Source organism: Pyrgilauda ruficollis, unplaced genomic scaffold (assembly GCF_017590135.1).
Source record: "Pyrgilauda ruficollis isolate IOZ18807 unplaced genomic scaffold, ASM1759013v1 scaffold6, whole genome shotgun sequence".
Classification (NCBI taxonomy): domain Eukaryota; kingdom Metazoa; phylum Chordata; class Aves; order Passeriformes; family Passeridae; genus Pyrgilauda; species Pyrgilauda ruficollis.
The window spans coordinates 10,039,082-10,055,012 of record NW_024527710.1 but is presented as its reverse complement, the minus strand read 5'-3'; the positions used below and the strand labels follow the sequence as shown (position 1 = coordinate 10,055,012).

Here is a 15,931-nt window from a genome sequence, read left to right as displayed (position 1 = left end):
GACATGGTTTAGTCATAAACATGGCAGTGCTGGGTCAACAGTTGGACTCTATGAACTTAGAAGTCTTTTCCAGCCTAAATGATTCTGTGATTCTAAGCAGCAATGAAGACTGGTGCTGAAAGAGGCCGCTGGAGGTGAGGCAGAAATTGGCCCTGCATATCTTGCACACAAATTAATGTCACAGAGGTGACTCAGAGTATTAACTGGCTTAACCCTTTGCAGCAGCTCTGCAAATCAGCGCTACAGGGTGACTGTGGCTGCAGAGGGAGGGCCCAGAACCTTCCTGGCTATGGTTACTGTAGGTAAGATCAAGGCCCAAGCCTGCATTTCTTCTGCATTGTAGTTCATGGCAGGGCAGGTGGCCATTGCTGCGGTGAGGCACAGTCATGCCTGTTCAATAGGTAACACTGCAGGGATGAACAGCTGTTGGATCTCTCTGCACTGTGCCTTTGGAGCAGGGATGGAGCTGGACTCTGACCTGCCAGGAGAACAGGCAAGCACCAGGGGACCTTTGAGCTCTGCCAGCCTGCTTGTTTCATGATCCTTCAACTCCGCCCTTTGTGCCCAACCTGAAGAAATTAAGGTAGCGTGGGGTGGAGCTGAGTTGCTCTCTGCCATCGCCTTGCTGTGGAATGCAACAAGCAGACATGATGTGAGGTGGCACACCCCATGTTCAGGGCAGGGTGGGGGAGGTGGGGTTGGATGCTTTTGGGTGTAATGGCCTCACTCCTGCTGCCAGGATGCCTCTGCCACCTGAGGTAAAGTTGTTCTGGGCAGGGAAGCCTGTCCTCCTCCCCAGCAGTGCTTGGGGCATCTCCACCTGCTGCAGGCCTGCCCAGGGCAGGGATATAACAGCCAGAAGCTGGCTCTCCCATACCACAATTCCCACTAAACTCTTTTCCCTGTCTATGCTGGAGATGTAGCCCTGTGCCCTGATGCTACAAGACTCCCTCCCTCTCTGCTTGTCGGAATGCAGGCAATGACAGCGATGTTGCAGGCCGAGAGAGAGCAGAGTCCTAAGCCAGGGAAAGGGGATGCCCGTGACCCGGGGTCAGCTCCTGCCGGATACTGAAGTGGGCGTGCCCGAGTCACATCTTGGCAAAGGCGGCCCGGAGCTGAAGACCGGAGCGCCCGCTGCCCGAGAGCGATGAAGAAGCGCTGGGGCGTGCCCGGGGCACGGGCGGAGCGGCGCCTGCCTGACGCGGAGGCGGCAGCTGGGAAGTGAGGGCTGTCCGAGGCGGGGCTGCCCCGGACGGAGGCGGGCACGGCGGCCCCGCCGGAGGCGCCCCGGCCCGGCGGGCATTCCAGGGCGGGCACGGTCGGGGAACGGTCCGGACGGCCCGAGGCGCAGCGTAGCGGCGCGGAGCCGGTGGCCGGAGCGCGATGAGGGCGGGCGGGGAGGCGCCGCACCAGGTGCTGGGCCGGCTGCGGTTCCTGCTGCAGTGCAGCGAGTGCTTCCGCCGCGCCCGGGCGCTGCCCGCCGCGCTCTGCTACGTGCCGCGGGAGGTGCAGTACAAGATCTGCAAGGACCCCTCGGCCGCCGCGGCCGCCGCCGCCCGCAGCCTGCTCAGCGTGTGGGACAGCCCGGGGCCGGCGCGGGGCGGCAAGCGGGCGGCGCGGGCCACGATCGAGGTGCGGAAGGGCGGCTGCCTGCGCGCCACCGGCGAGGAGTACTGCAACGGCGCCGGGCTCTGGGTCAAGCTCAGCAAGGTAACGCGGGTGCGGCACCGGGAACCATCCGGGAATGCCGGGTCCCGACGGCGGTGACAGGACGGGATGTGCCTTCAGGAGCATCTGGAGGAGTACACGGGCACCCGTGGCTTGGCGGAGGGCTGGGTCCTGGCGCAGAGGTTCGGAGAGGGAGGAGATAAATTAGTCCCAGTGGACTCCGTGCAGAGGATCCAGTGTCAGCACCAAACGCTGGGCGTTGATTACAGACCTGCTGTCAGGTATGGCCCCGGGCAGGAACTGGGCGCTGGAGACGCGTGTGACCGGTCCCCACAGAGGACATGCAACCCAACCATCCCAGATTCCTTGGGCACGCCCAGCACAACCCACTCACTCCCTCCAGCGCAGGTGGGACCCATCCCCGCCGAGCACCGGCGGGCAGGTGGATGCTCCCTCGTAGATGAATCCTGTTTGCTTGTGGCAGCGCCTGCACAGAATGATACCAGGGGAGTTCTGAGTCGTTTGCATTTGGGCTGAGCGATGACACAGAGGTAGTGCAGTGATCAGAGAGCTCAAATTTTATTTTCATGATGGAAGGTCACGTGCAGGGCGGGATTCCCCTGCTCCCTCCCAGCCGGTACTCGGGTGCAGGGACACTCATCCTTCCCACAGCTGTTCCTGGGTGTCACCCCCAGTGCCCCACTACTGCTGACTATACTTCAGGCTAAGGCAGTAATGGACACACTGAGCACTGACACATCTTTTCCATTGTGTGACTCCTCCGCCCCTGCTGCTCCAGCTGGGAACAAGTGGTGGACCTGACGTACTCCATGCGCCTTGGAGAGATGCCCAGACTCATAGAGCAGGATGAGGCTGCCGTGCAGAAGTTTCGGTATGAATGCATCTCCTAGAGCAGGACTGCAGCATCCTGAGGGGCTGCTGGCCAGGGCCTGGACATGCCTGCAGGGCCAAGACTGGCTTCAGGGTCTGAAGAGGGGAGGATGAGTGCCATGAGATGCCTGTTACACTGGTACCTCGGCACTGCTCAAGCGAAGATGGCCTTTGCTCCATGGACCATTGGAGTGACTGTGTACTGCTATTCCCACTGGGCTGGAGTGGCCATTAATACCTGGTGTGCTGGTGATGAGATAGAGCCATGCCATCTGTCTGCTGCAGGGACAGTGGCTTGGCACCGTGTCCATTTGATGGCCATGAGACACTGCAGCCAGTCTCAGCTGGTGCTGGGGCTCCTGCACACTGCTGGTGGCCAGGTTTGGGGTGCAGCCTGGTCTCCTCATCTGTTAACACAGAGACTCCCTGCAGGTCCGTGCCCCCAGGCTGGACCTATGAGCACGACATGGAGCTGGGGCGCTTCCTGTACGATCACAGTGAGAAGAAGCTGCAGTGCATGGACTGCACCAAGGAACACATCAACAGCATCGAGGTCTCCTCACACACGGTGCGTGGTGGGGCTCCTCTGCAGCCTAAAATCAGCATAAGACGTGAGCATCGCCACCTGCCCCTGCAAGGGGCAGGGCATGGTGGGGGGTTTTTGCTGCTCTAGCAAAGCTGTTGGGGGCAAAACCCCATTGTGCCTCTGGGGCACCAGGAGTCCACAGCGATGCCCAGTTTGCTATGTCAGGGAACCATCATCCACCCATAGCCTAGCAAATCAAGGGGCTGGCCTGCTCCTGACCTCCTCTGGACCCACAAAACACATCTCAGAGGAGGCCATGGCGTCTCCAAGGATGCTCATCTCCTTCCCTCTGCTCACTGCACTCTTGCAGGAGGATTGTGTTGCAGCCCATCTGACAGACAACCTGACGTACACCTTCTGGGAGAGCAGCGGGCCCCCGGGGCAGCACTGGGTGCGACTCAACATGAAGAAAGGCGCCATTGTCAAGTGAGACCTCGGGGTGTCCCCTGCATGCCAACAACTGTGCCAGGGAAGGGCAGGGTGCAGGGCAAAGCACTGTCTTCCTCCTCAACCCAGCTTTCCCCCAGCTGCAGCTGGGGGTGTGGGGTTGAGGTGGGGGACAGCTGCTGCCAAAGGCACCCCAGGAAGACACAGCTTTGCCCCAGGCTTGGTACAACTCTGGGGGCACCTCTGGACCCAGGCAGCTCATGAGGGGAGGACAATGCTGTTCCTTGCTCTTCTCACCCACAGGAGGCTGTGGCTGATGCTGGATGGGCAGTCCAGCTCCTATGTACCCAGGCGAGTGGCTGTGTATGGGGGAACACCAAGCAGGCTGCAGCACCTGAGAACAGTCCTAATTAACGAGTGAGTAATGAGTGAGGAGCAGCGTGTGCCCAGCTTGTGCCAAACTCCTGAGCTATCTCTGCATCCTGAGCAGATGTTAAGGATGGGACTGGGGCTGGTTCTGAGTGACTTGCCAGTGACAGTGGCTCTCCAAGGGTTGGAACTCCCTGGATGTAGGCTACATCTGCTCCCACAAGTGTGGTGGTCCCTTGCTTCCATGTGCCAGTCAAATGCCTTAATCTCCTCTCCTGCTCCTCACCCATGCTGCAGCAGCTGGTCTGCAGCATGCTTCCTTCTGCCTGGTGACTTTGGTGGTCTTCCTGCCTCTTCCTCCTCACTTCAGAACACACGCCACTGCTGCCACCTTCCTGAGCATCTCTGCCTTGCTGTAGCCAAGAAGTCCTGGGGTGCTTCACCTCTCCATCTTCACCTGAGCCCTGAACACCCTTCTCAAGCCAGGGGCTTACACAGGAGTGCAAAGGTCTCCTTCACCTTCCCCCAAAATGTGCCTGTTTGATGTTTTCTGGCTGAGCAGTGAAATCTGTCTCTGAAGAAGCACCCATGAGACTGCAGAGATGTCTTTTGCAGTGACAGGAGCCAGGTCCTTACTGCATCTGAATGCTTGCAGTGTTTTTTTCCCATGGGCTCACAGGACTTTGATGGGACCTTGACAAGGCATTGAAAATACACTTAGTAAATTTACACAAATCTCTGTTTCTTTCAAAAACACACCACCCTTGCATGACCAACTCTGCTTGAAGGATGGTTCTGCCCTTGTGAGATGTGCTGGGACCCCCCCAAGAACAGTGACATGCTCTCAGCCACCTTGTCTTTCTGTACTGCTTTGAATTTGTGCTCTTTTCTGGCTTTTTGGATGCGGCTTCCACCTTCTCCAGAACGTCTCTGTGCCTCTGACAGCCTCTTCTCTGCTTGGGCACCTCCTGCCACAGCCCTGGTGAGGTGGGGGGGCTTTTGCATGGGTAGAAGCACATCCTTGGCTGGGGAGCCAGAGTGGCCTGTGCCTCGCTGGCCACCTCACCATTGTCTGTGCCTCATGGCTTTTCCATCTCCCTCCGTGCTGTGTGCAGGAACAGCTACCAGAGTGTCTGCATCCTCCGTGACATGAAAACCCACATGCCCGTGCTGGAGATCCGCTTCCTGGAGTGCCGGGGTGAGCCTGTGCACCCAGACTGTGGCTGCCAGCCCAGCCTGGCCCTAAACCCACAGCTAGTCCTGATCCTGCAGCTCTTTCTACCACACTTGCTGCTTTTTGGGATCCACTGGCGGGAAGGTTGAGGAATGAGCTTCATATGAGATGCTGCAGGTGCTGGGGGCACCTCGCCTCTTGTTGCAGCATCCAAGCCATGCTGGCTGCAGGACATGCAGCATCGCTGTTCTTTATTGGCAGACCAAGGGTACAATGTCCGTCTGCAGGGGATTAAGATCGTGTCCTTCTGGGAGTGGGACCTGATCCTGAATTCTGACATGTTCCAGCCAGCCCGGCTGGTTCGCTACCCTCTCCTGGAAGGGGTGGATGCCGACGTGCTGTACCGGCGAGCTGTGCTCATTCAGAGGTACGGCACAGGGATGCCACAATTCCTGCAGTGATCTCAGTCCCAAAATCATCCTGCCTTGACCTGCAGGGCAGCCCCTGGAGGCAGCACTGGCCCAACAGAGACCCTCTGCAGTGATTCAGCTGCAGTGCAGCAGCATAGGCTGGGCAAAATGTTTGCAGCATTTTTTTTGAGGGAAATAAAATAAAGTGCTTGGACAGAGGGTGCTGGGTGGGTGCTCCCCTGGTGTCTGATGTCCCTCGATGGGCTGGAGGGGACCCATGTGCAGGGAGCACAGTCCCCTGGGGTTGTGGTGAAATGCTGCTCTCCTGCAGCCTCACACTGCTTCTCTCCTGTCTCCAGATTTGTCCAGCTCCTGGAAAGTGTCCTGTGTTACCTGATCCCCCTCTCCGAGGACAGCATCGGCACCTTCAATGCACTCAGGGTGAGCATGTGCCAGGCTTCCCTGTGATGGTGCCAGTAGTGGTATCTCCTCACAAGTTCAGGTTTTCTGGGGGCTGTAGTGTTTCCTCCTTATCTAGTGCGAACAGACCAGCTCAGGGCTGAGAGCTGCCATGTTTGACATGGCCTGAGGGATGGAAGAGCATCCCCTGTGACACCAGGGCTGACTTGAGGAGAGGAAAAGACAGCAGGTGGTGGCAGGATCAGACCTCTAATCATCCCTGCTTGTCCCTTGCTAGAGCATGAAGCCATTCCTGCTGCTGTCCAAGCAGAGTGAAGCCCTCATTGCCCATTGTCTGCAGTCCTCAGAGAGCTCTGCTCCTCACACCCTGCCAAAGCTCTACATCAACAGGCTCCTGGCCCGGGAGCACCGTGCCAACCCCGCGCTGGACCCCAGCTGTAGGAATGCCGTCTTCACCCAGGTATGGCAGCACCATGCCCTGTGCCAGGTACCTGTCACTTCAGCAGGTATCTTGCCCCCATCTCATCCCCTTTCTGCTCTACTACTCTCCAGCTGTATGAAGGCCTCAGATCTTCCAAGAACAATCAGCCCCTGGACTACAGGTAGGTCTTCAGTGTCATATTTGTGGAGTGTCACTTCCCCAGAGCAGGGTGCAAGGGGATTCCAGGTGCTGCTGGTATGCTCAGAGGAGGGATGTACATGGGGCTGTTGCTTCCCCACAGGTGGCCCCTGACCCACAGCCAGTGGTGGGAGTGCGATTTCATCACTGAGGGCATCATTGATAATGGTGAGAGCTCTCCCCTGGTGTCTCATGTGTTGGGGTGCAGCTCATTGGGTGCCCACGCTGGGAGAGGCAGCCCTGCTCTGCAAACATGAGATCGTTCCTGTATCTCCCCTACCCCACCAGTGGTGCTGCTGCTGCCCCAGGGAGTGGGGCAGCTTGGCCAGATCCTGTGGCTCAGTGTCTGGCCCTGGTGTATCAGGCACTAACCATCCTCTGCCCCCGCTGCAGGTGGTGGCTTTCGGGACAGCCTGTCAGATGTGTCAGAGGAACTGTGTCCCAGCTCCAGCGATGTGCCCGTGCCCCTGCCGTTCTTTGTGCGCACCTCCAATCAGGTTTGGCATCCCACAGTCTGCCTGTCCAGGTCAGGGGACTCAGCCAGCAGAGCCAGGGGTGTTAGCTCTATCTTCATGCTTGCAGGGCTATTGGCTGGGGGAGCTGTGCTTGTACCTGGGTGTTGGAGATCTCCTGGAGGGCTGTAAAGGGCAGGAGAGGCAGGTGGAGGGGTGAATGTGGGGGAGGCTGCAGGAGGGACCATGCTGGGCTCGTCACATCTCTGTGCCTTAAGAGTCTCTCGCACAGGCTAACAGCAGCAGTGACAGCAGGGACATGTATGTCCCCAACCCCTCCTGCAAGGACTTCCCCAAGTATGAGTGGATCGGGCAGTTGATGGGAGCAGCCCTGAGGAGCAAGGAGTTTCTGGTGAGCACAGCAGAACCTTCCTGGCCAGTGAGGGGGCTTGGCAGGGGCCACATTGTCTTGGGCAGAGGGGCTGCCCATGGGTGAAGAAGAGGCAGGAGGAGAATGCGTGTGTCCACTCCTTTTGGCAGATCCTGTCTTTGCCGGCACTGGTGTGGAAGCAGCTGGCAGGGGAGGAGGTCAGCTGGAGCAAGGACTTTGCCACTGTGGACTCAGAGCTGGTGAGCAGGGCTGGGTGCTGGCAGGGCAGTGCTGTGCTGTCTCGTGGCTGCTCTGGCTCCACTGTGGTGGCTACTGCTCATTTGGATTGCAGGTGAAGCGGCTGGAGGTGCTGGAGAGGGTGGACAAGGAAGGCTTTGAGTTCATGTTTGGCAGAGAGTTGACCTACACAACAGTGCTGAGTGACCAGCGCATGGTGGAGCTGATCCCCAACGGCAGCAACACCGCTGTGCGCTACGAGGACCGCAAGGAGTTCATCCGCCTGGTGCAAAAGGCTCGGCTGGAGGAGAGCAAGGAGCAGGTGACACTGTCCCCCAGGGCTGACAGGGCTGCAAGGGTACCCTGCTCCTGTGGCAAGACGTCCTGGTACTTGTGGGACTGGTGGTTGCCAGCTCCATCTGGGTGTTTCTTTGTGCATCCCATGCCCAGGATGTCCATGTGTCCTGGTGATCCCTCTTGGGGTCCTGTGGTTGCTGTCCCCAGAGCCCTAGGTGGCTGCCTGGGGCTCAGACCCACTGTGGTGACATGGAGCCTGTCCTGTGTCCCATAGATTGCAGCCATACGTGCTGGGCTGCTCCGTGTGGTGCCCCAGCCCGTGCTGGACCTGCTCACCTGGCAGCAGATGGAGAAGAGGATCTGCGGGGACCCGGAGATCACAGCAGCTGAGCTACAGAAGTTCAGTGAGTCACAGGGCCAGCCCAGAGCTGCTCCCTGCCCTCCACAAGGGCAGGGGATCCCCTTGATAATGCTTGTCATGCACATGCATCCTGGTCATGGGGTGTCTGAGAGCCTGGGGGAGGATAAGCTAGAGGGTCCCTGGATGCTTCAGGTTTAGCAGCAAACCCCACTCTGGTCCATCTGGTCCTTATCCTTATCAGAGGGGAATGGCCACTCTGAAAACTAGGACCTCTGTTTCTCCACCCACCATGACACAAGGTGCTGGTCCCACTCAGGGGTGCCAGGGCTCACCGAGGAGCACAGTGTCTCCTCCTTTCCTTTGCTTTGCTGGGAGTTTCTAATTAAGCCATTTCACATTCTTTGTTGCAGTCAAGTTTGATGACTTCCCCTCTGATGATACCCGTATCCAGTATTTCTTGGAGGCACTCAACAACTTCACCAGTGGTGAGTGACCCCAAACCTTTACCTGCTCTTCTTGTGCAGTAGGACAGGCTAGGGTATGGGGTACCCACTGTCCTGTGCCCCAGGGGTGCTCACCAGATGCTTTCCTGGGAAGCGGCTGGGGTCATCCCACCCGGCCCTTCTTGGGATTCTGAGAGGATCCCTTAGCTTTGCCCCATGCTCCTGGGGTGGTTGTGCAACGCAGATCTTGCTGGGACAGTCCTGTCCCTGAGACCTGAGTCCTGTCCTTCCTCTCAGAGGATCTTAGCCGATTCCTCAAGTTCGTCACCGGCCGGAGCCGCCTCCCAGTTCAGATCAGTGTCTACCCGGAAAGGTCGAAGTGAGTCCATCCTGCCTGGGGTCCCTGTGCCATGCTGGGGTCCCCACATGATATCAGGTTGCCGTGCTGGGGTCTGACTCTCCTTTCTCCCAAGCTTGGATGCGTTGGACTTGATGCCACAGGCCTGCACGTGCTCCTGCACCTTCTTCTTGCCCAACTATTCCTCGTAAGTTGAGCTGGGGCTAGGGATGCTCCCCACTCCCTGGGGCTGGTGCTGGGGTTCCCATCAAGACTCCCCAGGCCTTCCCCAAGGGATGTCCAGGCAGGTGTGGGGAGGGAAGCCTGAGGTTTTCTGTGGCCATCATGGCTGTGACCTGGTGTTCCTCCTGCCAGGGCCAAGGTCTGCGAGGAGCTGCTGCGCTACGCCGTGTACAATTGCATGTCCATCGACACCGACAAGAACCCCTGGGATGAATGACACCCCCGTGTGCCCCACGCCAGGGGAGCCTCGGGGACACTGGATTCAATAAAACTGCAGGGCCAGATCCTGCTGTCCTGCCCCAGGTGCTGTTTGTGTCTGTGCTTCTCGAGGTCAGGGGCTGCAGCTGGAAGGGTCAGCACGGCATGGCCGCTGGGTGCTGCCCACACAGGCTCCTGCGGGGTGCAGAGCGTGCCATGTGGGGGCAGGGAGCACTGCGAGTCCCGTCCCTTCTCTGGCCGTGGTGTGGGGAGCACAGCTGCAAACTGACCCCCGGTGTCCCCAGTACCCCCCACGCAGAGCCCCCATTGCCCCCCAGTGTCCCCAGTACAGAGCCCCCAGTACCCCCCACGCAGAGCCTCCATTGCTCCCCAGTACCCCCCACACAGAGCCCCCAGTGTCCCCACACAGAGCCCCCAGTGTCTCCGGTACCCCCAAACAGAGCCCCCAGTGTCCCCACACAGAGTCCCCGGTGTCCCCGGTACCCCCACACAGAGTCCCCGGTGTCCCCGGTACCCCCACACAGAGTCCCCGGTGTCCCCCCCCAGCCCCCGCTGTCCCTCCATTACCTCTTTCCGGCCGCCTGGGGGCGCTGTTCCGCCGAGCGCCCCCCGCCGCTGGGCCGGGATCCATGACTCGGTGCTCGGCAGAGCGGGGTCTCTTCGCTCGGCGTTCCTCTCGCCGTCCTGGCTGGGTGGAGGCCGCCCGCAGCCCACCAGGGAAGCGGATCGATTCTATCGGCGCTCGCCCGCGATCGACGCTCTCGGCTGCCCGCGCGCAGGCGCAGCGCGGCCGCGCCGCCATTGCTGCGCTGTCAGTGCCGGGAGCGGTCGCAGGGAGCGGAGCCGTGAGCCGGCCTTGTCTCAGCTGTCCCGGTGAGGCCCTGCCTCTCTGTGTCACTCCGCCACACGATGGAGTTCCAGGCCGTGGTGATGGCGGCCGGAGGCGGCTCCCGCATGACGGACCTGACCTCCAGCATCCCGAAGCCGCTGCTCCCGGTGGGAAACCGGCCCCTGCTCTGGTACCCGCTGAACCTGCTGGAGCGCGCCGGCTTCGAAGGTGAGGCACGGCGGGCTCTGGGCGTGCTGACCCTGGTGACCGCGGGCTCCCCCTGGTCACTACGGGCTGTCCCCGGTCACCGCCGCCGCTCCCGCCCGTTCTGCCGCCGTTGTAACGCCGTGCCGCAGGTGCCCTGTTGGCCGGGGCAGGTGCTGTGGCGCAGCTCCCCCGTGCGCTGGAGCTGTGCTGTTGGCCCGTGTCACATCCCTTCCTGCCCTCTCGGCTGCGCTCTCTGTGCCTGCGCCCCTCTTCTCAGCGGGTGTCTGAAAGGAGGTTGTAGAGAGGTGTGTGTCGGTCTTTGCTCCCACGAGAGGAAATGGTCTCAAGTTGTACCAGGGGAGGTTTAGATTGGATATTACGAAAGTCTTTTTCACTGAAGGGGTTTTAAAGCATTGGAAGAGATTTCCCAGAGAAGTGGTGGTGTCACCGTCCCTGGAAGTGTTCAGAAACCATGAGGATATGACACTATGGTTTAGTGGTGAACATGGTGGTGGTGCTGGTTGGTTGGACTTGATGATCTTCATGATCTTTTCCAATATTGCAGCGATTCTGTGACTCGAGGCCTTTCCCAGCTTTGATGTCGTTCCCTGGGTCACTAACCCGACTCTCCCGTGTTTCCTTCTCAGAGTCATTAATGGCAGCAGCGTGAGACGTGCCAGCTCTCCGGGGATGGCTGGTGGTTTGTTGTTTCAGCCTGGCCCAAGCTCAGGGCTGCTGGCTCTGTCTGAGTGCTCAGTCCGTGTGGCTGCAGAGCTGAGCACCCTGCTCGCCCAGCAGGGCAGGGGCAATGGCAGGTGCTGCTCACCTGTGCCTTTGTTTCACACCAAGACTAAGGTGCTATTTAGTACCTGGTGAGCTTCCTCAGTATCTTCTAAGGTTAGGCTTTTGTTCACCTTTTGAGTGCTGGACCAAATCTTTCTGTGGCGTCCCCCCAACTTCTTACAAAGGTTCTTCCTGACACCTTTCAAGCATCTGGGCTTTTTGTGTTTGTTTTTTGTGTTTCTTCTCTGTTTTGTCTCTGTGATTATTCTGTACTTCATCCTGAGTCTGTGGCTTTCTTCCTGACTGTTTCTATCTTCTGTAAAGATGATTATCCATGAGCTCATGATTATCCATGTTAGTCTCTTACTATTTCAGTGGGAGGGAACAAAACTAAGAGCAGACTTTGCCTTTATTCTGTTTCATTAGAAAATCCTAAAGAACTTATGTTCTTTGGATTTGTTTTTTGTTTGTTGAAATCTGCATTCTGATTGTCTGCCTTCTGTCTGCCTTTTTTTTGTTTGTTTGTTTTTGTTTTCTTTTTTTTTTTTTTTAGTAGCTGCCCCTCTGCACAGCCCTGGTGAGGCACATCTGGAGTGCTGTGTCCAGTCCTGGGCTTCTCAGGACAGGAAGGACATGGAGCTCCTGGAGCAGGTCCAGTGGAGAGCAACAGAGATGGTGAAGGGTCTGGAGCACCTCCCTTATGAGGAAATGCTGAGGGAGCTGGTCTGTTCAGCCTCGAGACAACTGAGAGGGAACCTCATCAATGTCTCTCAGTCTCTGAAAGGAGGTGTCAGAGGATGGACCAGGCTGTGCTCAGTGGTGCCAAGCAATGGTACAAGAGGAAACAGGCAGAAACTGATTCCCAGGAAGTTCCCTCTGAATAGAAGGAAGAACTTTACTGTGCAGGTGACCGAGCACTGGGACAGGCTGTCCAGAGAGGATTTGGGATATCCCTCACTGGGGATGTCCCAGAGCCATCTGGACACAATCCTGTGCAATGTGATTTGAGACGAGGCTGCTTGAGCAGGGAGGTGCAGATGACCCAGTGTGGTCCCTTCCAGCCTGAACCATGCTGTGACTCTGTGATAGTGCTGCAGTCAGACCTTTCTCCTTTCTCACACGTAGTGCTGCAGCTTATCTGTCTCCAGTGAGAATGTGGACGTGCAGGGTTGTACTCAGTAAATGTATTCAGCTCCAGTAAGCAAACTGCCACCTTCCTGCTCCTTCTGTGCTTCACACCCGTGACCAAGCTGTACATCCCTGCATTAAATGATCCACTGGCATGAATTCTCTCCCTGGATGATTAGTTCCTCATACTTGCTTATGTAAGTAAGTAGGTGTTCCATGGGCTGACTCACTGTCTCTTTTGCCCTAATTGCAAGTGCTTCATCTCCTAATATTTAGGAGGCCTTTGCCCAGCTCACCAGGTTTATGCTGAACTGCGTGAGCTTAGAACTTGCACCTGACACCAGTTCCCTCTTCATCAGTTAATTCTTTGCCTAATTCAAGGTGTGCTTTCAGTCCTTTGCTCTAGGTTCTTCAGCCTCTTTTGAATCCACACTGGCATCCAGTATGGGAGTGGAAGAGCAGCCATGTCCCTGGCACCAAAATGCCACACAATTCCCATGTTTACAGTTCCTTCCTCTTTTCTTTTCATAGGTTCAAGATGAGTTGAGTTTTGATTGATGCAGATTTATTCCTGATGTTTTCATCTTGCCTATACTATTATTATCATTATTATTTCTTATTTCCTATAATTCTCTGTTAAAATTCCATGTGGAATACAATATTATAGTGTTGAGGTATTTTGAGGGGATATTTTAACTGGAAAATTTGATTGTTGCTTTTCCTTCCCATTCCTAAGACTGGAGGAGAAGGTTTCTTGTCGTCTTGTTTCCTCAGTCTTTTCTTTGCAGAGCTTCTGTTCTCACATTCTTCATTTTGGAAAATACGCTTTCATGCCAGTGTTGATTTCCTTCAAATATGTATTTATCCTTTTTCTTTTGTAGATGGAATGAGTCTGTTGCTCATATATTGCTGCACTTTCTTGCCAAGCTGATGCTGAGAAATAGTTTAACCATTGTATTGTAATAGTGTGGTTGGTGTTGTCCACAGAGGATTACACAGGATCGGGGCAGCAAAAGACAGAGCTCTGAAGTGTTGGTGACATGAACACGGGGTCCCATTGCTCTGTTTGAGGACATACGGTTTGAGGCTGCTGGTTAATGATGGAAGTGTCTGTTCTATCTTGCTAACTCATGCCACACATGCATGTGTCCCTTTCAGTAACAACCTCCACCCAGCAAAGCAGGGGAGATTGTTTTCACATTCATTAGAGTTCAATTCTTTTCTTGAAAAGTTACTGTTGCCAAAAGAGCTTGACTGGGTGGAGAACCCAGTTATGTTACTCAAGCCTTTTGACAGTTCCATCTGCCTTTCTAAATAACAAAGTGGGTGTATCCTATTTGTGATAAATATTATTTAGATTTATTTTCTGCTTCATCTCATCTCTCTCTCCTTTGTCCTAGAGGTCATTGTGATTACAAGGAAGGAAATCCAGAAGATGCTAAACCTGGACACAAAAATGAAGCTTGATTTTGTGTGCATCAGTGACAACATGGACATGGGTACAGCAGATTCACTGAGGCATATTCACCAGAAAATTAAGGTATTACTGTCTTTTATTGAACTTAAATGGAAGTTTGTTTGTTTATAATTTTTTTTGTTGTGTTGTAAGGAGTTCCTGTGTTGTGATACTGTGCATAACTGAATTTCCTGGTCTTCAAAAGAGCTGAATTTTGTAAAGGCCACCTCACAAGGGAACTCGCACAAAGACTCTGAACGATTGCAATTGGGAAGGCTGGAGCCTGTTCAGGCTGGGCTCTGGCTGCTTCTTGGTCAGTGTTAGCTTTCTGGAGAGGTAATTAAAAGGTTGTATTTGCTTCTATGATTTTTTGATACAGTGTGTGATAGTTGTTGTCCGTCTACCTGGTGCTTGGGGGAGTAGCTCTGCACAAACATTCTTTGCTGTCTAAGGCAATGCAGTGATGCTCCAGAGAGTTTGGGTTCGCTGCTGGCCGTGACACAGGCGTGCCTGCGCTCTTGGGTCAGTGACTTGTGCTGGGCTTCAGTTTTCTGCTTTTCCTCTGCTTTTGTTCCCTTGGTCTTACAGTAAGCTCTTCAGTAAACAGTGCTCAGATGTGATAAAGGGCTGCTGTTCAAATAAAACCAGCAGTTTATAGAATTTTAATTTCCAGCTGCATAATTAAAACACTCCCATGTAAGGCAGAAATGCTGCTCGGAGCTCTTGCTGTGATCTGGGACGGAATTTTGTTTTTGTTGCTGTCATAGACTTAATCATAGGATTTGTTCCCTGTCTGTTTAGGCCATCTTAGCCAAATTGCCTGTTTAAATAAATGTTGCAACAGAACATCAATGAGTGCTTAAGTCCTGAGGTTTCTTTTTAAAGCTCTTTTTGAAGCTAATGAAGTGCAGTGTTACAGGCTATATACTCCCAAGAGAAAGACTTCATTTGAGACAAGGTGAAACTTCAAGGCAAATACAGATGTGTAGATGGCATGAGACAATTCTGGCAAGGGATTAATGCACAGACTGCTATTTAGAGGGTGAAGAGAATACATGACAAAGAAAATAAAAATTAACAAAATCAGTTTAACTGAACTGAATGTTTCTGTCATGTGGAGAATCAGGTTTTGTCATAACTCAGTTTGACAGTATTTTTTAAATACACGCTTGCAATAAGGAAGTATCTGCACTGCAAATTGGGACCCTGACCTTACAGTTTTATTGTCTGATCAGTGACAAGCCCTTATGTTGGGATGTCTGTCTTTTTGGTAATCCAGGCAGGTCTGCTTAGGGGCCCTGGGAGGCAGCAAGTAGAGTGTCTGTGAGTTAGAAAATAGTGTGTCTTCACAGGCGGCAGTGTTGATCTTCTGTTTATTTTCCAGAAAAAAGGCTTAGAGAAGATGTGAGGTAGTCCTGAAAACCACACAAGTTTTACTCAGTCAGATGCTATGTATGAGTGGCAGCAGCTGCTTCTGCCCTTTTTATTCCATGTCTGCTTCCCTGGACACAGAGGACAAAGTGGTCTCTTATTTGAAAGAAGCCTATACTAAGTCCTTGAGCAGATTGCTGCACTGTGTATTTTGGAGTCATTCCTCTAGTAAATGCATACCACTGGTGCACCTCTTACAGGGAATGCCCTCTCCTGTGTGATATAGGTGAGAGAACTCCACAGTAGAGGTAGCTGAAAAGCTGCTGTATGTTGGCTGTGTTTGCGGTGCAGCGGGAGAGTGATCACGTTGAAGAATGAGTTTCCCTGGTGAAAACAACTGCTTCTTGTGGCCATAGTTTGCTGGCAGGCTTTTTGCAGCCCATGCCAAAAGTCTGATGAGAAGTTTAAACTCGTTGCTGAAACTTAGTTGTCACAAATTGAGTTAATTGCCCACAGACAGAAGAGCAAGTATGCTCAGTGAAAGCAAGGTAACATGGCACAGTATAGACAACTTGCTTGTGTGCAGTGCAAGTGACAGGGAGTAGAGCCAAGATTATAAATGCACAGTAAGAAATATGGCTAAAGGTAGCAGAACTGCTGATCACAAATTCTGA

The 15,931-nt window shown here is 54.8% G+C and overlaps 2 protein-coding genes across 2 annotated transcripts in view; both read left to right on the top strand.

Annotated features, from left to right (window-relative positions):
• The first annotated feature begins 951 nt into the window (after positions 1-951).
• Positions 952-9,566, top strand: LOC121362088 (E3 ubiquitin-protein ligase HECTD3-like). Its single transcript, XM_041483307.1, has 21 exons — positions 952-1,710; positions 1,789-1,949; positions 2,468-2,560; positions 2,992-3,127; positions 3,456-3,571; positions 3,836-3,949; positions 5,017-5,099; positions 5,337-5,502; positions 5,845-5,926; positions 6,183-6,365; positions 6,458-6,507; positions 6,628-6,692; positions 6,918-7,021; positions 7,269-7,388; positions 7,517-7,606; positions 7,699-7,905; positions 8,155-8,284; positions 8,652-8,726; positions 8,982-9,063; positions 9,158-9,229; positions 9,397-9,566. The coding sequence occupies exons 1-21, from the start codon at positions 1,384-1,386 to the stop codon at positions 9,479-9,481; spliced, it is 2,541 nt and encodes an 846-aa protein (XP_041339241.1). The 5' UTR covers positions 952-1,383; the 3' UTR covers positions 9,482-9,566.
• Positions 9,567-10,263: 697 nt separating this feature from the next.
• The window catches only part of EIF2B3 (eukaryotic translation initiation factor 2B subunit gamma), a 99,230-nt gene continuing 93,562 nt past the window's right edge, over positions 10,264-15,931 (top strand). Inside the window, exons 1-2 of the mRNA XM_041483442.1 lie at positions 10,264-10,540; positions 13,831-13,970. Of these exons, the coding sequence (XP_041339376.1) occupies positions 10,393-10,540; positions 13,831-13,970 (288 nt within the window). The 5' untranslated portion in view covers positions 10,264-10,392. The remainder of the gene's footprint in view (positions 10,541-13,830; positions 13,971-15,931) is intronic.

Excerpts from the sequence above, each read along its gene's own strand:
- LOC121362088 (XM_041483307.1), top strand. The coding sequence starts at position 1,384 with ATGAGGGCGGGCGGGGAGGCGCCGCACCAGGTGCTGGGCCGGCTGCGG. Across the intron at positions 1,711-1,788 it reads TCTGGGTCAAGCTCAGCAAG|GAGCATCTGGAGGAGTACAC; the intron begins GTAACGCGGGTG and ends ATGTGCCTTCAG. Across the intron at positions 1,950-2,467 it reads GATTACAGACCTGCTGTCAG|CTGGGAACAAGTGGTGGACC; the intron begins GTATGGCCCCGG and ends CTGCTGCTCCAG.